Source organism: Poromitra crassiceps (genome assembly GCF_964638095.1).
Source record: "Poromitra crassiceps genome assembly, chromosome: 1".
NCBI classification, from domain to species: domain Eukaryota; kingdom Metazoa; phylum Chordata; class Actinopteri; order Beryciformes; family Melamphaidae; genus Poromitra; species Poromitra crassiceps.
In genome coordinates this window covers 124290449-124308243 of record NC_139623.1, presented here as the reverse complement: position 1 = coordinate 124308243, position 17795 = coordinate 124290449, and the positions used below count along the sequence as shown (strand labels likewise).

The following is a 17795-nucleotide window of genomic DNA, read 5'->3' as shown; positions in this document are numbered from 1 at the left end:
GGAATGCGTGCCCGTCCGCATGTCCTCGAGTGCCCACCGCCCGGGTGGGGTCATCAAAAGGGCCATTCTGTGTGGAGTTTGCATGTTCGCCCGTGCCTCCCGGGGGTTTCCTTCATATAGGAACCCCTTCACCAAAACATGCAATATCCTGGTTGCTAATGTGGTTCCTCCTCTGGTCGTTAAGGGCGCCTGTTCAGAGCGAGGGGAACTGGTTGGAATAGCGTGAACCTCCCACGTGCTATGTCCTACCGGTGAAGCTTCCTCTGTCAGGTGAAAAGAAGCGGCTGGCTAACTGCTCATGTCTCGGAGGAAGCATGGAGCCAGTTTCGGCTCTCCCCAGATCGGCAGTGGGTGGAGCAGCAACCAGGAATTAAACTAGCACTAATGGGGGATAAAAATGGGATAAAAAATCTGAAAAAAAAAAAGGATTTGCGATACCTTTGGGTGGGTTGATTGATTGATTTACGTGTCATGCACTCAAGGTGCCCAACCCCCATGGGTTTACAAGACACATACACAATAAAAGCATCACACATTTACAGCATTTAAATTAAAAATAAAACATTCAAAGTTCAAGTCACACAACAGTAATGGGGAGGACAGGAATATAAAACATACTGTACACACATCAGATTCTAAATAAGAGGTTCTGTCCTGCTCCCATGCTTGATATATACAATTAGCAGTGAGGAAGATTCTTTTTTTGAAACAGAGCTTGAGTTTCTCATAGTCGTCCAACTCAAAGAAGTCAAGTCACCATAAATAGAGGACATTTTATTAAAGAGTACGTCCCTTGCGTCATCATAAGCAGTAAAATAGGAAGTGAATCTCATTTTCGATTTTGTGTAACTCACAAAGTAAACAGAGTCTATCATCTTCAGGGGTAGCATTAAACCTGCCAGTGTCTAGTGCTAAGGGAAGAGTTCCCGATCGTAACTGAGCACACAGAGACCTTTTTTTTTTTTTTTCAATGATTTTTATTGAAGGACAGACATGGCAAACATGAACAGTCAACATTAATTCTTTCCTTCAGATTTTCTTTTTTGACAGCAGATGCCCCTTCCCTCCTCCCCCCCATTCCCTCCCACCCCTACCTTGAAAAGCCCTGATTTATACAGGTTCAGCGAGTGTACATTCAATTCTGATTCCGAACAGCAAAGTAAAGCACATCAATAAATCACAACAGCAAAATGTATGCATACATATATACACACCATAGTAAAGGATAAGAAAATAAATACAAATAAAATAAAAGGGGGAAAGACTTAGCCATAATAATACTAAGAAAATCCTAGCACTAAGTTATGTTCTCATTCCGGGGGGAGTGTTTGAAGGTCAATAAAGTAGTCTATCAGGCATTGCCATTTCTTATAGAAACGGTCTACGGAGCCCCTGAGAGTGAATTTAATGTTTTCAAGCTTAAGAAAAAAGACAAGGTCTCTAAGCCAAATAGTGGATGATGGAGGCTTAGGGGACTTCCAATCTAACAGTATTCTGAGACGAGCCAATAGTGATGCATAGGCCACAATATCAGCTTGTTTAACGGTTAGAGTAGTGTGGTCTTCTGGAGCTCCAAATAGTGAGATGAAGGTACAGGGTTGCAAATCCTTTCCTAAAATGTCTGACATGGTTCTAAAAACAGAGGTCCAAAAATTACTTAGTTTGGGACAGAAATAAAACATATGAGACAAGTCTGCAGGAGTGTTGTTGCAGCGTTCACATCTGTTGTCAACATTGGGGTATATCTCGGCCAGCCTGGCCTTGCTAAAGTGGGTACGGTGCAGGACCTTAAATTGTATAAGCCCGAGGCGTGCACATGATGTTGATGAATGTATCCTATCAACAGCTGCATCCCAAAACTCATCTGTAAGTTCCGACCCTAACTCGGCTTCCCAGGCTAATTTACTTTTCAAAAGAGTATGAGTATCTAATGACATGAGGTGATCGTACATTTGTGAAATTATACGCCTTTGATTAGGCAGGATTTCCAGACATCTGTCCCAAGGTAGCCTGGGAGGTACCTGTGGAAAAGATGGGAACCGGGCCTGAACAAAATGTCTCACCTGAAAGTACCGAAAGTTCTGAAAGCTAGAGAAAACATCAGATTGATACAGATCTTTGACAGAAGCACACAGAGATCTTTGTCATCTGTTCAAATCAAACTTCACATATGGTTCAACACAGTAAGTGTCCTTTATAAGGCTCTTAGTTTTGGTTTACTCCATAGGTCAACAGACCATTTTTCTTTATACCGAGTAAACATATCACTCATATACTTTCAGGTGTCACAAAGTAACCTGTTATGAAAGATAAATGATACATCGTTCAGAACAAGAAGGGATTTCACTTAATTTGCCCAGGGGTGTCCATGGGCGGTGTCCCAATGGAATATCTTTTTAGTGAGTCTCTGATCAGACATTCTCACCAATATATTCCAGAGTCTCAGTATTTGACCTTTGTGTCTAATGCTTGGGGGTTCGTTCCCAACCCATATCACCACTAATGGCCAAAACTGGAGTGAGTTTATGAACTCCAAGAAAATAGCGTATGTCTCTTTTATGCACAGTGTTACAGCTTAGATCATACATGGGCAACATACGGCCCGCGGGCCGTATGCGGCCCGCGGGCGCCCCCTGTGTGGCCCGCGATGGAATTGCAAAAAAAAAAAAAAAATTTTTTTTTTTTTTTTTACAGTGCACCTGAACGCAACATGCAAGATACCCGCTGAATAAGTGTCCAAATGTTCATGTCATTCTGGCCAATACTCTTCTGTTATAGCATTTCAGTCTGGAATATGGAATATATTTCAATAATATTTATGACTAAAAGGCTAAAAGTAATCTCATGTGTAAGAAATGACTGTTCTACATTGAAGTAGAAATTTAAATAATTAACTTGTTGGTTTTGGATTTATTTAGCTTCAAGAGTGCATTTTTGTTCTTGTGTGACCCTCAACACAGGCTTTGAGCAGGTGGTCAAAAAAGTTAATTTCAAGCACTGAAGAGGGAGAGCGGGTGGTGAAATAGGAGTGAGTGAGAAAAGGATCAAATATTGGTGGTTAAGACTGAATAATGACATCACAACTGTTAATTTAAAATGAGTTATTCCTCTAAACCTGGCTTCAAATGCCCAAAATGTTTCGCGCTGGCGCCGTTCAGCCCTCAGCAAAAACTGGTAGCGAGGACATTTTTTTGTGGCCCTCTCTATCATCAAAGTTGCCCATCCATGGGTTACGGCGTGACAATATTTGTTCGGCCCCCGGCAACAATCTGGGTTTCTCATGTGGCCCCCCATGAAAAACAGTTGCCCACCCCTGGCTTAGATGATAAAGGAAGCCCCAAACACCAGAAGCATAATCCGACACAGGGCAGATGCAGGAGTTATACAGTTGTGTGTAAGTCTGAAACACCAGGTTACCACAGTGTTTAACTTTGTTCAATACAGAGGCCAATGCTCTACCTGCCGATTGAGCTAAGACATTGACTCCCTCTTTAACTCATTCACCGCCAAAGACGTCTTTGACGTGTTATCAGAAATAGCCATCCACGCCAAAGACGTGTTTGACGTGTTTTTGTTTTTATTACTGCAGGGCGTAGTTCAAACACTTCCTCAGCCTGTGACATAGTATCAGGTCCCTAGCATCTAAGACAACACGTGAACAAACACATACCGCAGCTGTTGTTTTGAAATTGAGCAAGAGGAAAAGCAGAAAACGGATAAACGCTTCCTTGTGCACTATGTGCAGACAGGAGAAACGCCATTGAAACGCCCCTCGCGCGCTGCAGGAGCTGGTCGCTTTCCTGTGTGCCAGCCGGAGAAAACGGGAGAAAGTAATCCAGAGATGCGTTTGATCATCGGAGGAATGAGGAAATGATCGATCAGAGGGCGGTGAGGACGTGTTGAATAGCCGAGGGGAAAACGGGAACGATCAAATAGCAGGGAGGATACAGGGAGACATGGACGAGGACGGGTGGACCAGAACAAAACAAAATAAACACACGAACAGCTAACAAGCCAGAAGCGGCAGTCACAGCAGCCCGCTGTCTGTTCTCAAGAGCTATTCAGTTGGTTCATGAAATCGCTGGGCTGCGTGCCCTCCAGTGTTGCTCCTGGCCAATCCCGGCGCCACAGGGCGTGGTTATTGCTTATCCTATGTGGGGTTAGAAATCACCCAACGAAGGGGGATCGTGTGTGTGTGTGTGTGTCTGTCTGTCTGTCTGTCTGTCTGTCTGTCTGTCGGTGTGTCTGTCTGTCTGTCTGTCTGTCTGTGTGTCTGTCTGCACACTCACTCACACTGCTGTATTGTTGAATGTAAAAAAAAAGCACTTCATGTGTATATATATATATATATATATATATCGTCGGTGTCGGGCCAGGACCTCGAATGTCACTTTTTTCACTTTCTTACTTTTTGTCATGAATCAGTGCCATTGGTCACCCTTCACGTCTCTGTGTGGTTTTTAACAAATGCAACCAATGGAAAAGCATTAAAACGAGCTTGTGAGTAAATCTCGTAACGCCATTCGCCCTCAATCTGTCAGTCAAACCTCGAAATCCCCCCCCTACCTCCGTGTGTACCCCCCCACGCAGGACACTAAACCCGGAAAAGACACACGGCAGACGCGCTGTGTATTTCTCATATCATTTTGACTCATCCTGGCTTCCTCTGACGTTAATATATCAATCAAATGTTTTCCAGTTATTCCTAGGCTGCAAACTTGTTTTAACATGCAAATCGGAGTGCTTTCTGACGAGAATAAAGTAACGTTAACGTTACGTTATGTCAGACTATTTCTCACCCCATGCGAAAGCCCCAAATCGGCCATGAGAGGCGAGGGGCAATCCTGCTGCTCCTGCGCGCGCGCCCGCGGCCTGGAGCTTGGGGGCTCGTGCATGAGGATGCGGCTGCCTCCCGCTTGACTGGCCATGAGAAAGCGCTCCAAGTCGGACTGATAATATAAACAACATCATTTGAGCTTATCCAGGTCAGATATTTATAAAGTAATGACACATTCAGCGGGAAACTAACTATAATTAAGACATGTGCCAACTTTGACGACATTTGGTTCAGTAGTTTAAGAGCAAACAGGTTTTTTTTACTTCCTGAAAAGTTTCTGTTTTGGAAATTCGAGGTCCTGGAACGACAGCGGCGATATATATATATATATTTTTTCATTTGTGTCATAACGAATAGTATTTACATGTCTGATGTCAATACAGTTCAAAATAAAAGAATTGAGAGCGAGTTCTGCTTGAGAATGTGTATTTTACAGAAATTGCCTTTTCTCCTGTTTGTCATCTCAGAGAGACCTTTTGGGTGAAAACAGGGTGTATATAAATGGATATAAGTAGAGTACAGAACATGCTAAAAGCTCACTTTTTTTTTCCTGGTGAACCCAGAGACGTACATCTTCATTTTGAGGTATTGCAAATCACTCTGGTGCTAATAGATAATTTACTGTGGGTCTTGAAAGATGACCAACAATTATGAAAATCTTTGGCCTGTGCTAAATATTGGCAGTCCTAAACTGGCCATGAATGAGTTAAAGGTCATGTGCTCGTCCAGCGTCAGGCCCAGATACTTATATTGATCCGTATATGATCGTACTACTGAGTACGATCTGAGTGGGGAGGGGGGGGGGGGGTGCAATTTAGCCTGCTTTCTATAATAATGCATCCCTCAATTACTTGAATGCTTCCATTATTTTGGCAGCTACTTGGGTTCAAATTTACTTAGTGAGTTGGTTTGAAATTTGTGTATCAATGAACTAAATTCAGTAATGTTCAGGTTCTGGTAGCCTAATTGATCTCATTGTTACATTGTAGCTACCGTAAATTCCGGACTATAAGCCGCGGCTTTTTTCCCGTTTTTTGGCCCCTGCGGCTTATATAACGGTGCGTCTTATCTATGGATTTTTTCAGAAAAAAATAAAAAAAATACAAATAAAATCTCTCTTTTTTAGCACTCTTTCTAACTATAAATCCACTTCTGTTTTAATTTCCTCTCTTGCCCTCTTTTCACCACACCGCGGACACTGTGTGCACTGTAAAAATAAACAACGGTGGTGTTGTGTTATGTTGTTTTGTTGAAATGTTACGGTAATACGGTAAATGGGAGCTTCCTCAAACAGCCATCCCGACAATCCCCTCTGTGCGTGACCACTTACATATGGTAATTACGGTAAGCAAACGGCCACTCGGCCATCAACTCCCTCCCCCGACTACCAGGAGAAAATCACAAACTTCGGCGAATTCACACAAAGGAAGATCAAGGAATATTCCATCGAACCGGAGCAGATCATAAATATGGATGAAGTGCCTTTGACGTTCGACCTGCCACTCACTCGGACTGTTAACAAGAAGCGCCCTGGAGGATTCTTTCACCAAAAAAAAGCTTTGCTCGTTCTCGACAGCATGAGAACGAGCAGTAGAAGCAACACTCTCACTTACCATGGGGAAGGTACGCAGAAATTCACACGAGGCAGCTTTCAAGTTGAAAGCAGTCAATCTCGCATTAAAAGAGGGAAACAGAGCAGCCGCGCGTAACCTGGGCATCGATGAGTCAATGGTGAGGCGTTGGACGGTGCAGCAGGAGGAACTGTCTCAGCACGGAATATTATAGGAGTGTGAAAACATCCACAATCACCAACGGGTTCCAAAACGCTGGACTGCTGCGGGATGAAGAGAATGACGCCGCCACAGCTGGCGCTGAGGGCCGTCAGAGGCTTCAGAGGCTGTTCGATGCCGACAGTGATGAAGAGGAGTTCGTTGGTTTTGAGTGACAATGAAGGAGAGAGGAGAGTGGTTGATGAAGCCACCCTGAACCTGTTCGTTTCCGACACTGAAGATGAGGACTTTGGTGGTTTCAGTACGCAGGAAGAAGAGGAAGACGAGGATTAGTGACTTGACTTCTCTGGTTACAGGTTTGCTGCACATATAGCCTATTGTTGTGTGATTTTGTCTGGGGATTAGTGACCTGACTTTTGTTTTGTTTTGTTGAAATGTTAATAAATGGGAGCTTCCCCAAACAGCCATCGCTTTCCCGACATTCCTCTCTGTGCACGAACCCTTTCATATGGTAATTAAACATCAAAACACCCGCGGCTTATAGACCGGTGCGGCTTATAGAAGAAAAAAATAGTCAATTTTGGTCCCGCGGCTTATAGACCGGTGCGTCTTATAGTCCGGAATTTACGGTAGTCTCACGTAGTCAGCCACCGTCAAGCTCATCTACAGCTGGCACTGCGAGACTACATTGTAGCCTATAATTCAATCAAAAGTTTGATATAAAGCGGTCCTCGGCTGGCGCCTGGGGCCGGTTCACGCTTCTCGCGTCATCCCTTAAAAAGTGATCTCAGTGTGTTGCTGTTAACTCCCCATTTCGTTGTTTTCTTTTTGTTGATCTCGTCTTTTTCCTCTTTGACTTGATTTGTATCAGTGATAAGAGGCAGCGCGCGCTCTCCCAGAGCGCCTGGCTGCTGGTTGCTGTAAGTTGTAAACAGAGGGTTTGACAGTTGACAGCTGAGAGCCCCGGCTTCTGTCAGCTGACCAGAACGAAAATCAGATTTCTAAATAGCCGTTATTTTAATAAACTGAGCACTCAGGGGTAATCTAAATAGTTACTTTGACCGACTCAATTTTTTTCTAAACTTATAAAAGTGCCATATTAAGCGTTAACGGTGGTATAAAGCTCAAACGTCCGGGCTCGCCCCCGCAGGGCGCAGCTCGCCCCCCCTCAGCTTGGACGCGCGCATCACTTAATGGCTCAGAGCCGGCTTCTGTCAGGAGGGAAATCTCCGAAACGAAAATCAAAATTGTAAATAAGAGTTATTTTTGATAAACTGAGCACACAGGGGTGATTTAAATAGTTACTTTGACCAACTCAATTTTTTTCTCAACTTAGAAAAGTGCCATATTAACCCTTAACGGGGGTATAGAGCTCAAACTGCTCTCTTGATAACTCTGTTGAAACTATGGCGCATTGATATGAATGGTGAACAGACCATTTGGCTGAACGACTTTACCAACTGTACATTATCACTTTTTAATGGACACCTTGCAGCCAATCAGAATCGAGTATTCACCCAGACCATGGTATATATATATATATATATATATATATATATATATATATATATATATATATATATGAAAGTGGCCGGGAGGGGGGCGTAAATTACAGTCTACCCACTTCTCCAGCGTCCACTACACCACTGCTCCTCAGGGTTAATGTGTATACAGTATGTAAAAACTGTGGTCTGTAAGAACTGTTATCTGTATAAAAAAAGTGCAATGCTCTGGGAGCCCACCAGGCGGAGCGGTCCACAGACCGCAGTTTGGGAATCACTGTTGTAATGAAATTGTCACAAAGTTGAGTTGAGTTGAGATATCCTTTATTTTCCCCGTGGAGAAATTCATCCTCTGCATTTGACCCATCATCTACTAGGAACCTTCCTAGAACTAGGAGCAGTGGGCAGCCGCAGACCAACTCCACATTGATTGCCAATGCCTTGGTCAGGGGCACTGAGAGGAGTATTAACCCTCTTTGATGGTGGGAGGAAACCCGTTAGCCACTGAACCACTGGGCCATCCTAAGTTGATTCCTGCAACAGTCATAAATGATATGCTGGCTGTCCACACTGAACCCTTCCCACTCACTAATTGCAACTCACTCTGGAAAAGCATTTCATTCTCGCTAAATGCCTAAAATATAAGCCTTAGTATAGTATCCAAACGGAGAAGTGTAAGTAACGGAGAGTCGAGCTCTTGAGCAGGTTCTGAGAAGGAGATTGCTGCTTCAACTATCTTCCATTTCCCCCCCCCTCCATCTCTCCATCTTCTTGCTCTCTCTGTTCCCAGTCCAACCTCACTCCAGGAAGGAGCGGGAGCACCGGCCTCAGACGGTGCGGCGGTCAGCCCCTGACTCTGGCGTCCTGATCCGCCTCAAGGCCCAGATGGCCGAGGTCCGCAGCAAGATGTCCGACGTCAAGAGTCAAGTGCTGGAGGCCCGGGGGTCTTTAGAGCCCAGACCTGGTTCATCAGGAGCCTTCAGCATCGAGGAGGGACCCTCCCACCAGCCTGACCCAGACCTGTCCACCTGCTGGAAGCCCGGTGAGCTCGATCTGCAGGGGAAAGCAGCTGCATTCCGCGCCAGGCACTACCGCCCCGGTGAGGACTGCTACAGTAAATAGTCCAGTAATAATGTGGTTCAACCTCTCACTAATTGCAACAAAACCAAAGTCAATGGATTTTGTGTCCTCAATATGTTATAAATGAGGGGAAAAGTCTGAAGGAATCCTATGATCCTACCAAAACAGACACTACAGGTGAATAGGGTAAAATGTTTAATTCAATTCAATTTATTTGTGAAGGGACAGTGTACATTAATCAACATTTCACAATCAGTCATGTAAATATACCCGAGTTAGCCAGAAGGCTAATTTTCGTTGGCAGTCCCTTTGCCTGGTGTTGATTGGCATCCTATAAAGAAAAACTTGCAATAGTTAAAAACAACAGCACTAGACAGGAAACATAAAATAAAAAATAACAGCAACCACAACAAAAACACCATTGTTAGGAAAAAAGGAGGACGCGCACATACAGTACAGGTAAAACAGGATAAAAACAACATAGCGGACAGGATAGACAAGGTATGGAAATGTGGTTGAACAGCAGAGATCAATGTGGACATTAATTAATAGATATCACCATGAAACTTGCCCAGTTGGTTGCTTACTAAGACTATTGTTTTTTGTATTACAAGTTTTCTGAAATTGTATGTTTAATTGTGCAAATGAGGCATAAATATGTGATAATTTGCATACACTTCCAGAACAGAAATCTGAACATTGGATAAAGCCAGGTTCAAATTATTGTTTCATTTCATATTGTGACATACTGTATTAGAGTCAAAGGTTGCAACAAGGGGGTTTGGAAAATCCTGTCATTATCTGTTTATTACCCCATCTCATTCTTCCAACAACAATTGAATTGAATGAGGTCTGGTTGAATAGTTTAAAAAAGAATGGAAAATAACGTCAAATTTCTCTTGAACCAATTAACTCATTCACTGCCAATATCTGACTGGCATTTTTGGCACAGGCCAAGTATTTCCATAATGTTTGGTCATCTTTCAAGACCCACAGTAAATTCTGTACTAGGACTACAGTGATGTCCAATACCTCGAAATGAAGATCTAAGTCTCTACTTTCACCCCCAAAAAGAAAGTTAGCTTTTAGCATGTTCTGTACTCTACTTATAACCCTTTTTATACACCCCATGTTCACCAAAAAAGCCTGTCTGGGAAGAGAAAAGGGAGAAAAAAGCATTTTTGTAAAAGGGCACAATCTCAGGCATAACTCACTCTCAATTCTTTTATTTTGAACTGTATTGACATCAGACATGTAAATATTATTCGTTAGGACACAAATGACAAAAAAAAAAAATATATATATATATATATACACACATGAAGTGCTTTTTTTTTACATTCAACAATACAGTTTACTCGGTGTGAGTGTGCAGACAGACAGACAGACAGACAGACAGACAGACAGACAGACACACCGACAGACAGACAGACAGACAGACACACACACACACACACACACACACACACACACACGATCCCCCTTTTAGATTTCTAACCCAACATAGGATAAGCAATAACCACGCCCTGTGGCGCTGGGATTGGCCAGGAGCAACACTGGAGGGCGAGCAGCCCAGCGATTTCATGAATCAACTGAAGAGCTCTTGAGAAGGACAGCGGGCTGCTGTGAGTGCCTTCTGCCCGCTGCTGCCTAGCTGTTCCTGTGTTTATTTTGATTTGTTCTGGTACACCGTCCTCGTCCATGTCTCCCTGTCATATCTATGATCGTTCCCGTTTTCCCCTCGGCTATTCAACACGTCCTCACCGCCCTCGCAAACTGATCGATCATTTCCTCATTCCTCCGATGATCAAACACATCTCTTGATTACTTTCTCCCGTTTTCTCCTGGCTGGCACAGAGGAAGGCGACTCCAGCTCGGCGTTTCAATGGCGTTTCTCCTATCTGCACAAGGAAGCGTTACCCGTTCTCTGCTTTCCCTCTTGCTCAATTTCAAAACAACAGCTGCGGTATGTGTTTGATCGCGTGCTGTCGGCTACCCTTTGAAGGCAGGGACCTGTGTCTGTGTGACAGGCTGGGCAAGTGTTTGCTGCAGGCGCTGCACCAATAAAAACAAAAACACGTCAAACACGTCCTTGGCGGGGAAGGCCATTGCTGATAACACGTCAAAGACGTCATTGGCGGTGAATGAGTTAAGGCCTAAGAGCACCCTCTAATGAAAGAAGACCAAGAGGCTGTGGTTTGCAGTGATGATACAACAGCTAATGGTAATTTGGCCCACCGCTAAGCAGAAATCACTGTAAACCACAGCCTCTTGGGGCTTTGTGCTTTTATAAATATAGCTTTCATGAAATAAACACAGAAGAAAAAAAATGCAATATTGATAACAAATTATCGTTCTTCCAGAATGAGCAGAATGATTGCCAAGCAACATATACAGATGCATATAGAGGCAGCAACACACAGACGCCGTTTGGCACAGCAATACTGTGATCTGTCGCAGATCACAGATCTGTAATCTGTCACAAATCATTTATACAGTATCTTACAACGGCTTTGAACGCCGCTCAGCCAAACATAATATAGGTCCAGAACGATCTGTTTTATAAAAAGCATTCTAAAACCTAATGGCGTGTTTGAAAACAACCTTTAAAACGAAAGTTACGTATGTAACTACGGTTCTATGAATCCCGAATGACCGCCAGAGGCGGTGCTTAAGCACTGAATATTCCCCTTCGCGCATGCGCAGTTCGAGTATGTATACCAACAATGTCACCTGTGACCCCCTGGATGACCGGACAGAGGTTATATCTTCCGGTGTCATCAGGGATCATTTCCTACAGAAACTTCTCGCGAGCACACAAGGATTCTGAGTGACAGAGCGCTCTGGCGGTCATTCGGGATTCATAGAACCGTAGTTACATACGTAACTTTCGTTCTATTTCATCCCTGCTGACCGCCAGAGGCGGTGCTTAAGCACTGAATGACTTATACCAGCAAAGTCACGAGGAATCCTGAGTACCCACCTCAATGAGTAGAATCAGAGGATTCTGGCACCAGGACCACGCCCAGTGGATGGGGAGTGGCCACATTCACCCGGTAGAACCTGGAGAAAGTGTCTGGTGACGCCCATGAGGCAGCAGCACATATGTCCCCCAGGGATACCCCTCTCAGGGCAGCCCATGATGTGGAGACACTCCTGGTAGAATGGCCCCTCACGCCGGATGGCAGGAGGCGGTTACTCGCCCCATAGGCATAGCTGATAGCGTCCACAATCCAGTGGGACAGACGCTGTTTGGAGAGAGCGCAACCTTTGTTAGGGCCACCATAACAGAGGAAGAGCTGTTCTGACTGTCGAATGCACATGGTAGCTGTAATATAGGCTCTTAGGGCCCGCACTGGGCACAGCAGTTCCCGCTTGTCCCCCCTCTCTCCTGGTGGGGGGTCAAATCGTGCAAGCCGTATTGGCTGGTTGAGGTGTGAGTGCGACAGCACCTTAGGGAGGAATGCTGTGTTTGGCCACAGAGTGACCCCCGAGCCATCTGAGTTCCACCTCAGACATGAGACACTGACAGACAGGGCGTGCAGCTCACTGACCCGCTTTGCTGAGGTAATTGCCAGGAGGAATGCAGTCTTGCATGACACCCACTTTAGCTCCGCCTGTGCCAAGGGCTCAAAGGGAGGCCTGCATAGAGCATCCAGCACCAGGGGAAGATCCCATGCTGGGATTCTCGGGGCTCTTGGAGGATGCAACCTCTGAGCCCCCTTCAGGAAGAGGGACACCAGACTGTGGCTCCCCACTGTGCCATTGTCGACTCTGGCATGTCGACACGATATTGCCGCTACGTACACCTTCAGAGTAGCAGGAGACCGGCCTTTGTCCAGGAGGGACTGCAGGAACTCAAGGACAGTAGGCACAGAACAATGTACTGGGTCCTCGCTCCGACCCATACACCAGTTGTAAAACAGCTTCCATCTGTTGTCGTACTGCAGACGAGTGGATGGCGCCCTTGCATTCATTACAGTATGCCTGACAGGGTCTACACAGCTGCTGAGTAGTGGTTCGGGCCCTCCAGCAGCCAAACGCAAAGCTGGAGGCGTTGGGGATTGGGATGCCAGATCTGACCTTCCAGTTGGGACAGGAGATCTCTCCTGTCGGGGAGGCGCCATGGAGCGCTGCGACAGAGTCTGTGCAGCAAAGGGAACCATGTCCTCCCTGGCCAGAAGGGGGCCACCAACAGAATCCTGTGCCCCTCCTGAAGAACTCTCTGAAGTACTAGCCGAATCAGAGGAAGCGGTGGGAAGGCATATAGAAGACCCTCTGGCCAAGGATGAGCCAGTGCATCCTGGCCCAGAGGGCTGGTTGTCTCCGCTAAGGAGAACCATAGAGGGCAGTGAGTCGACACCTCTGAGGCGAAGAGGTCCACCTCTGCTCTGCCGAAGCGGCTCCAGACTGTGTGCACCACCTCTGGGTTGAGGCACCACTCCCCTGATGGAGGCTTTTGACGGGAGAGGAAGTCTGCCAAGTGGTTCTGCTCTCCCGGTAGATATATTGCCCGTAGGCTGATCAGGCGGGGGGCCGCCCATGTCAGGAGGTCCCTTGCCACTTGCAGCAGCCGTGCAGACTTGGTTCCACCCTGATGGTTTATATGATAGACGGTCGAGGTGTTGTCTGACCGAATGAAGACGTGCCTGCCTCTCAGGTATGGCAGGAAGTTCTTGAGAGCTAGGTGCACTGCTCGCAGCTCCAGCACATTGATGTGTCCGGCGCGGTCTTCCCCAGACCACTGCCCGCGAGCCGTCCTGCTCTGCCACACTGCACCCCATCCTGCGGGGCAGGCATCTGTGGTGACAGTCTCCCTGCGGGACGGGATGGAGCCCATAGGGACCCCCCTTGCCATATAGGCCCCGTCCCTCCACGGGGCTAGGGCGAGGAGACACTGCTGTGCCACTCTGACCTTTCTGTGTCTGTGCCGCTTGGCGTCCAAGCGGAAGCTGTTCAGCCACCTCTGCAGGGGGCGCAGCGACAGCAAGCCCAGCGGAACAACAGCTGCGATGGATGTCAGTTTGCCCAAGAGCCGAAGAAACGTGACATAGGGCAACAGTCTTCCCCTTTGGAACAAGGGAAGAAGGCGTAGGATGTCGTCCACACGGTGTGGGGACGGACAGGCTGTCATAGTAACAGTGTTTAATGCTAACCCAATGAAGGTTGTGGTCTGAGATGGTTCTAGACAACTCTTTTCCATATTTACCTTGAGTCCTAGGTGGGACACGTGGGACAGGAGGCACCCTGTATCTTGGGCCACTTGAGCTCGGGATGGTGCGCAGAGCAGCCAGTCGTCTAGGTACGGAAGGACCTTCATGCCCTGAGACTGCAGAGGTGCAAGCGCCGCTGCCACACATCTCGTGAACACCCGTGGGGAGAGAGAGAGCCCGAATGGCAGCACCCTGAACTGCCAGTGGTGGCCTCGATAGGCAAAGCGCAGAAACTGCCGGTGTTGATGGGCAATGGGGACATGAAAATAAGCGTCTTTCAAGTCTATGGATGTGAACCACTCTCCACGGGCTACAGTTCGCAGAACGTCTGCCGTGGTCAACATATGGAAGGGCATGACCTTCATGAACTTGTTGAGTCCCCTCAGGTCCAAGACTGGACGAAACCCGCCAGTCTTTTTCAGCACGAGGAAGTATGTCGAGTAGAACCCCCTGGGGTGCGACAGAGGGTCTACAGCCTCGATGGCGCCCTTGGCCAGGAGGGCAGCCAACTCCTGGTCTAAGGCTATGGCTTTCACCGGGTCGTTTATGATGGTAATTTTGACCCGGCTGGATGTTGGGGGCCGGCGTCGGAATTGAAGCTTGTACCCGTGGGTTAAGGTGGCAACCACCCACGGGTCTGAAGCATGAGCAGCCCAGTACCTGAGCTGCTGATGGAAAAAATATCCGACAGCCGGCCCCGCGGCCTCAATGTCCGCCCCCCCGGCCCCTAGGGGCCCTGAAGGGGGGACGGACGGGATCCGGGGCCCGAGGCCGATTGGAGGGCCGAAAGTCACGGCCCCGCCTCTGCGTGTACTGCTGAGGTTCACGACGGCTACTGATGTGCGCTGGTGGTGGAAAGCGGGCTCGGGGAGCAGCCGAGCGGCCCCTGGGCCTGGTGGGCGGAGGCATACGGCGAAGACCTGCCAGCTGCTGCCTGGTCTGCCCAGCCTGGATGGTTCGTTCCAGCGCTTCCTGTGCCGCTGACCCGAACATCTCTCCTGGCTCCACTGGGAGGCTACGGAGAGTCCTCCTCGACGCCTCAGTCAAATTAGACTGTGAAAGCCAGACTTGGCGATGAGTTTGGACCAGGACGGACATCATCCGTCCAATTTCCCTGGACATAAGGCCGAACGCCTCCAGTGACGCATCACAGAAGGCCACGGAGTCAGCATTCACATTGCCCTCCTGTAGTGAAGCAGAGAGGGCGAGCATGAGGTGTGACAGGGAGTTGCCTATACGACCGGCCCGAGCTCCCGCACCATAAGCCCTTGTGAGAAGGTCGTCAGTCATCCGACACTGGGGTCGGGGGCACCTAGCATCCCTTCGCAGAGCCTCATCTGGGGAAACAATGAGGGATGCGATGGCAGGCTCCATAGCTGGCATGTGATCCAGGCCAACTCTTGCCGTGTCGTGCATGGCTGCCAGGGTTCGACCATCAGCAGAGAGACGGGAGCAAGCTCCAGTGTCCCTCCAACAGGCCTGCAACTCCCTCATGTAGTCCACTGAGTGAGGGACCTCAAAGGCAGTGGAGGCTGGCCTGCGCCTGAAGAAGGCGCTTGCGGGAGCCGATTCCGCCTGCTGCGGTATATCCATGCGTAGGTGATCTAGCGCCCTGCGCATGACCGTACGCATGGGGTGGTCCTCCGTCTCAGCCAGCGAACTGTGAGCGGAGGAATGGGAGCCCGGCCCTGAGGCCCGGAAGACCCCATCCAATGAGTCTTCCCCATAATCACGAAAGTGAGTCGCAGAAGCTGCCAGGGAGAGTGTATCCTCCTCTGGGGCAAGCGCCGGCATTTGAGGAGTGGGCACCTCAGCCTCCTCTGAAGGGCCACCAGGCTGGTGAGCCATGAACATGGACCTCATCTGGGCCAGCTCAGCGGACAGCTGATCCACCTTTGATGACAGCCCACTGCGGTCAGACTTCGTCTTTTTCTTGGAGGGTCCAACCGCAGCGGCCTCAGCCAGACGCTTAGAGCTCCTACGTTGGAGCGGAGACACTTGGCCCGATGGGGGGATGTCACCTTCGCCCATTGGGTGTTCCAGCTCTGCCAGTCTGACCGCCCTAACTGCCCTAGGCATGTAGCTGCAGTTCATGCATGGATTGTCCGACAGTGCCTCCCTCAGGTGCACAGGACCAAGGCACGCGGGGCAGAGATCATGGCCATCCTCTGGCTGCAGAGGAGCCTCACAGGATGTGCAATAATGTGCATTATCCATCATGGTGGCACCAGTTAGGAACACCACCACACCGGCTAATGCACACCCTTCACAGTTAGCCCAGAGCGCGGACGCAACTGGTCCCTACTGTAGATGCTGTATGCTGGGGGGAGGGAGCGCGTACGCTGCCTATACCAGCAGGCAGCAGAGGCTTACTTATACACAGTATATATATATACACACAATGTAATTAATTAGTATATATATTAATTAATATTACACTACTCACAGCGCTGACGCTATAACGTTAGTGAACAGAATGAGACCATATACTGGGGGGAGGGAGCGCGTACGCTGCCTACACCAGCAGAGGCTATTTCTTTTTTCTTTTTTTTCTTTTTTTAACGCGGCTTTATGCAACCGCTAACAATACTGTATACGTTCAAGTTACATAACAATAACGATAACTAATAACAACCGGGAAGCGCTAACGCAACCCTCCGGCAAACATCAGTAACAGATAACGTTACTCTTTTAAACAAACCACACTTGTAATGCCGGGAGGAGGCTGCGCAACGCAACACTCACCGGCAAGTCTGCAGCAGTAGGTATCGTTGAAGATACAGCTTTGCAAACAATTATGAAGTCACCTCACCTTGTCCAGAGAGGGAAGTGGAAAACACTGCCTTACCGGCGAAAGAACGCCGCAGCGTCCACCTGAACAAAAAATAACTCCTCTCATACGAGGAAGAGATTTCCGTCGCAGCTCCTGGAGGGCGAACGTTCGCTGCTCCGACCAACAACGGCCGCGGAACTACTAGCAACGGAATGTACGTTTAATATGAAGTATCTCGTAATGCTTTCAAAAGCACTCTGCGCGCGAGAAGTTGAAAAGGAAATGATCCCTGATGACACCGGAAGATATAACCTCTGTCCGGTCATCCAGGGGGTCACAGGTGACATTGTTGGTATACATACTCGAACTGCGCATGCGCGAAGGGGAATATTCAGTGCTTAAGCACCGCCTCTGGCGGTCAGCAGGGATGAAATAGAACCTGAGGATTTTTCTGAAAAACTTGACAGAATTGTTCACATTCACTTAAACCGTTATTTTTCAGCTTCTGTAGCAGATGGAACATGAAATAAAAACCATTTGAGAGCTTAAAGGGTTGGCTTTCATCACAAAGTATTGCCTTTGCCCTAATGTGTATTCATATTTTTTAAATCAATAAACAAAATTGACAACAAAAATATTGTTTTTTTGTTGTTGATTTTT

General features: G+C 47.6%; 1 protein-coding gene across 1 annotated transcript in view; it reads left to right on the top strand.

Annotated features, from left to right (window-relative positions):
* The window catches only part of trim37 (tripartite motif containing 37), a 138978-nt gene that overhangs the window by 103478 nt on the left and 17705 nt on the right, over positions 1-17795 (top strand). The window contains exon 20 of the mRNA XM_083653605.1: positions 8860-9168. Within this exon, the coding sequence (XP_083509731.1) occupies positions 8860-9168 (309 nt within the window). The remainder of the gene's footprint in view (positions 1-8859; positions 9169-17795) is intronic.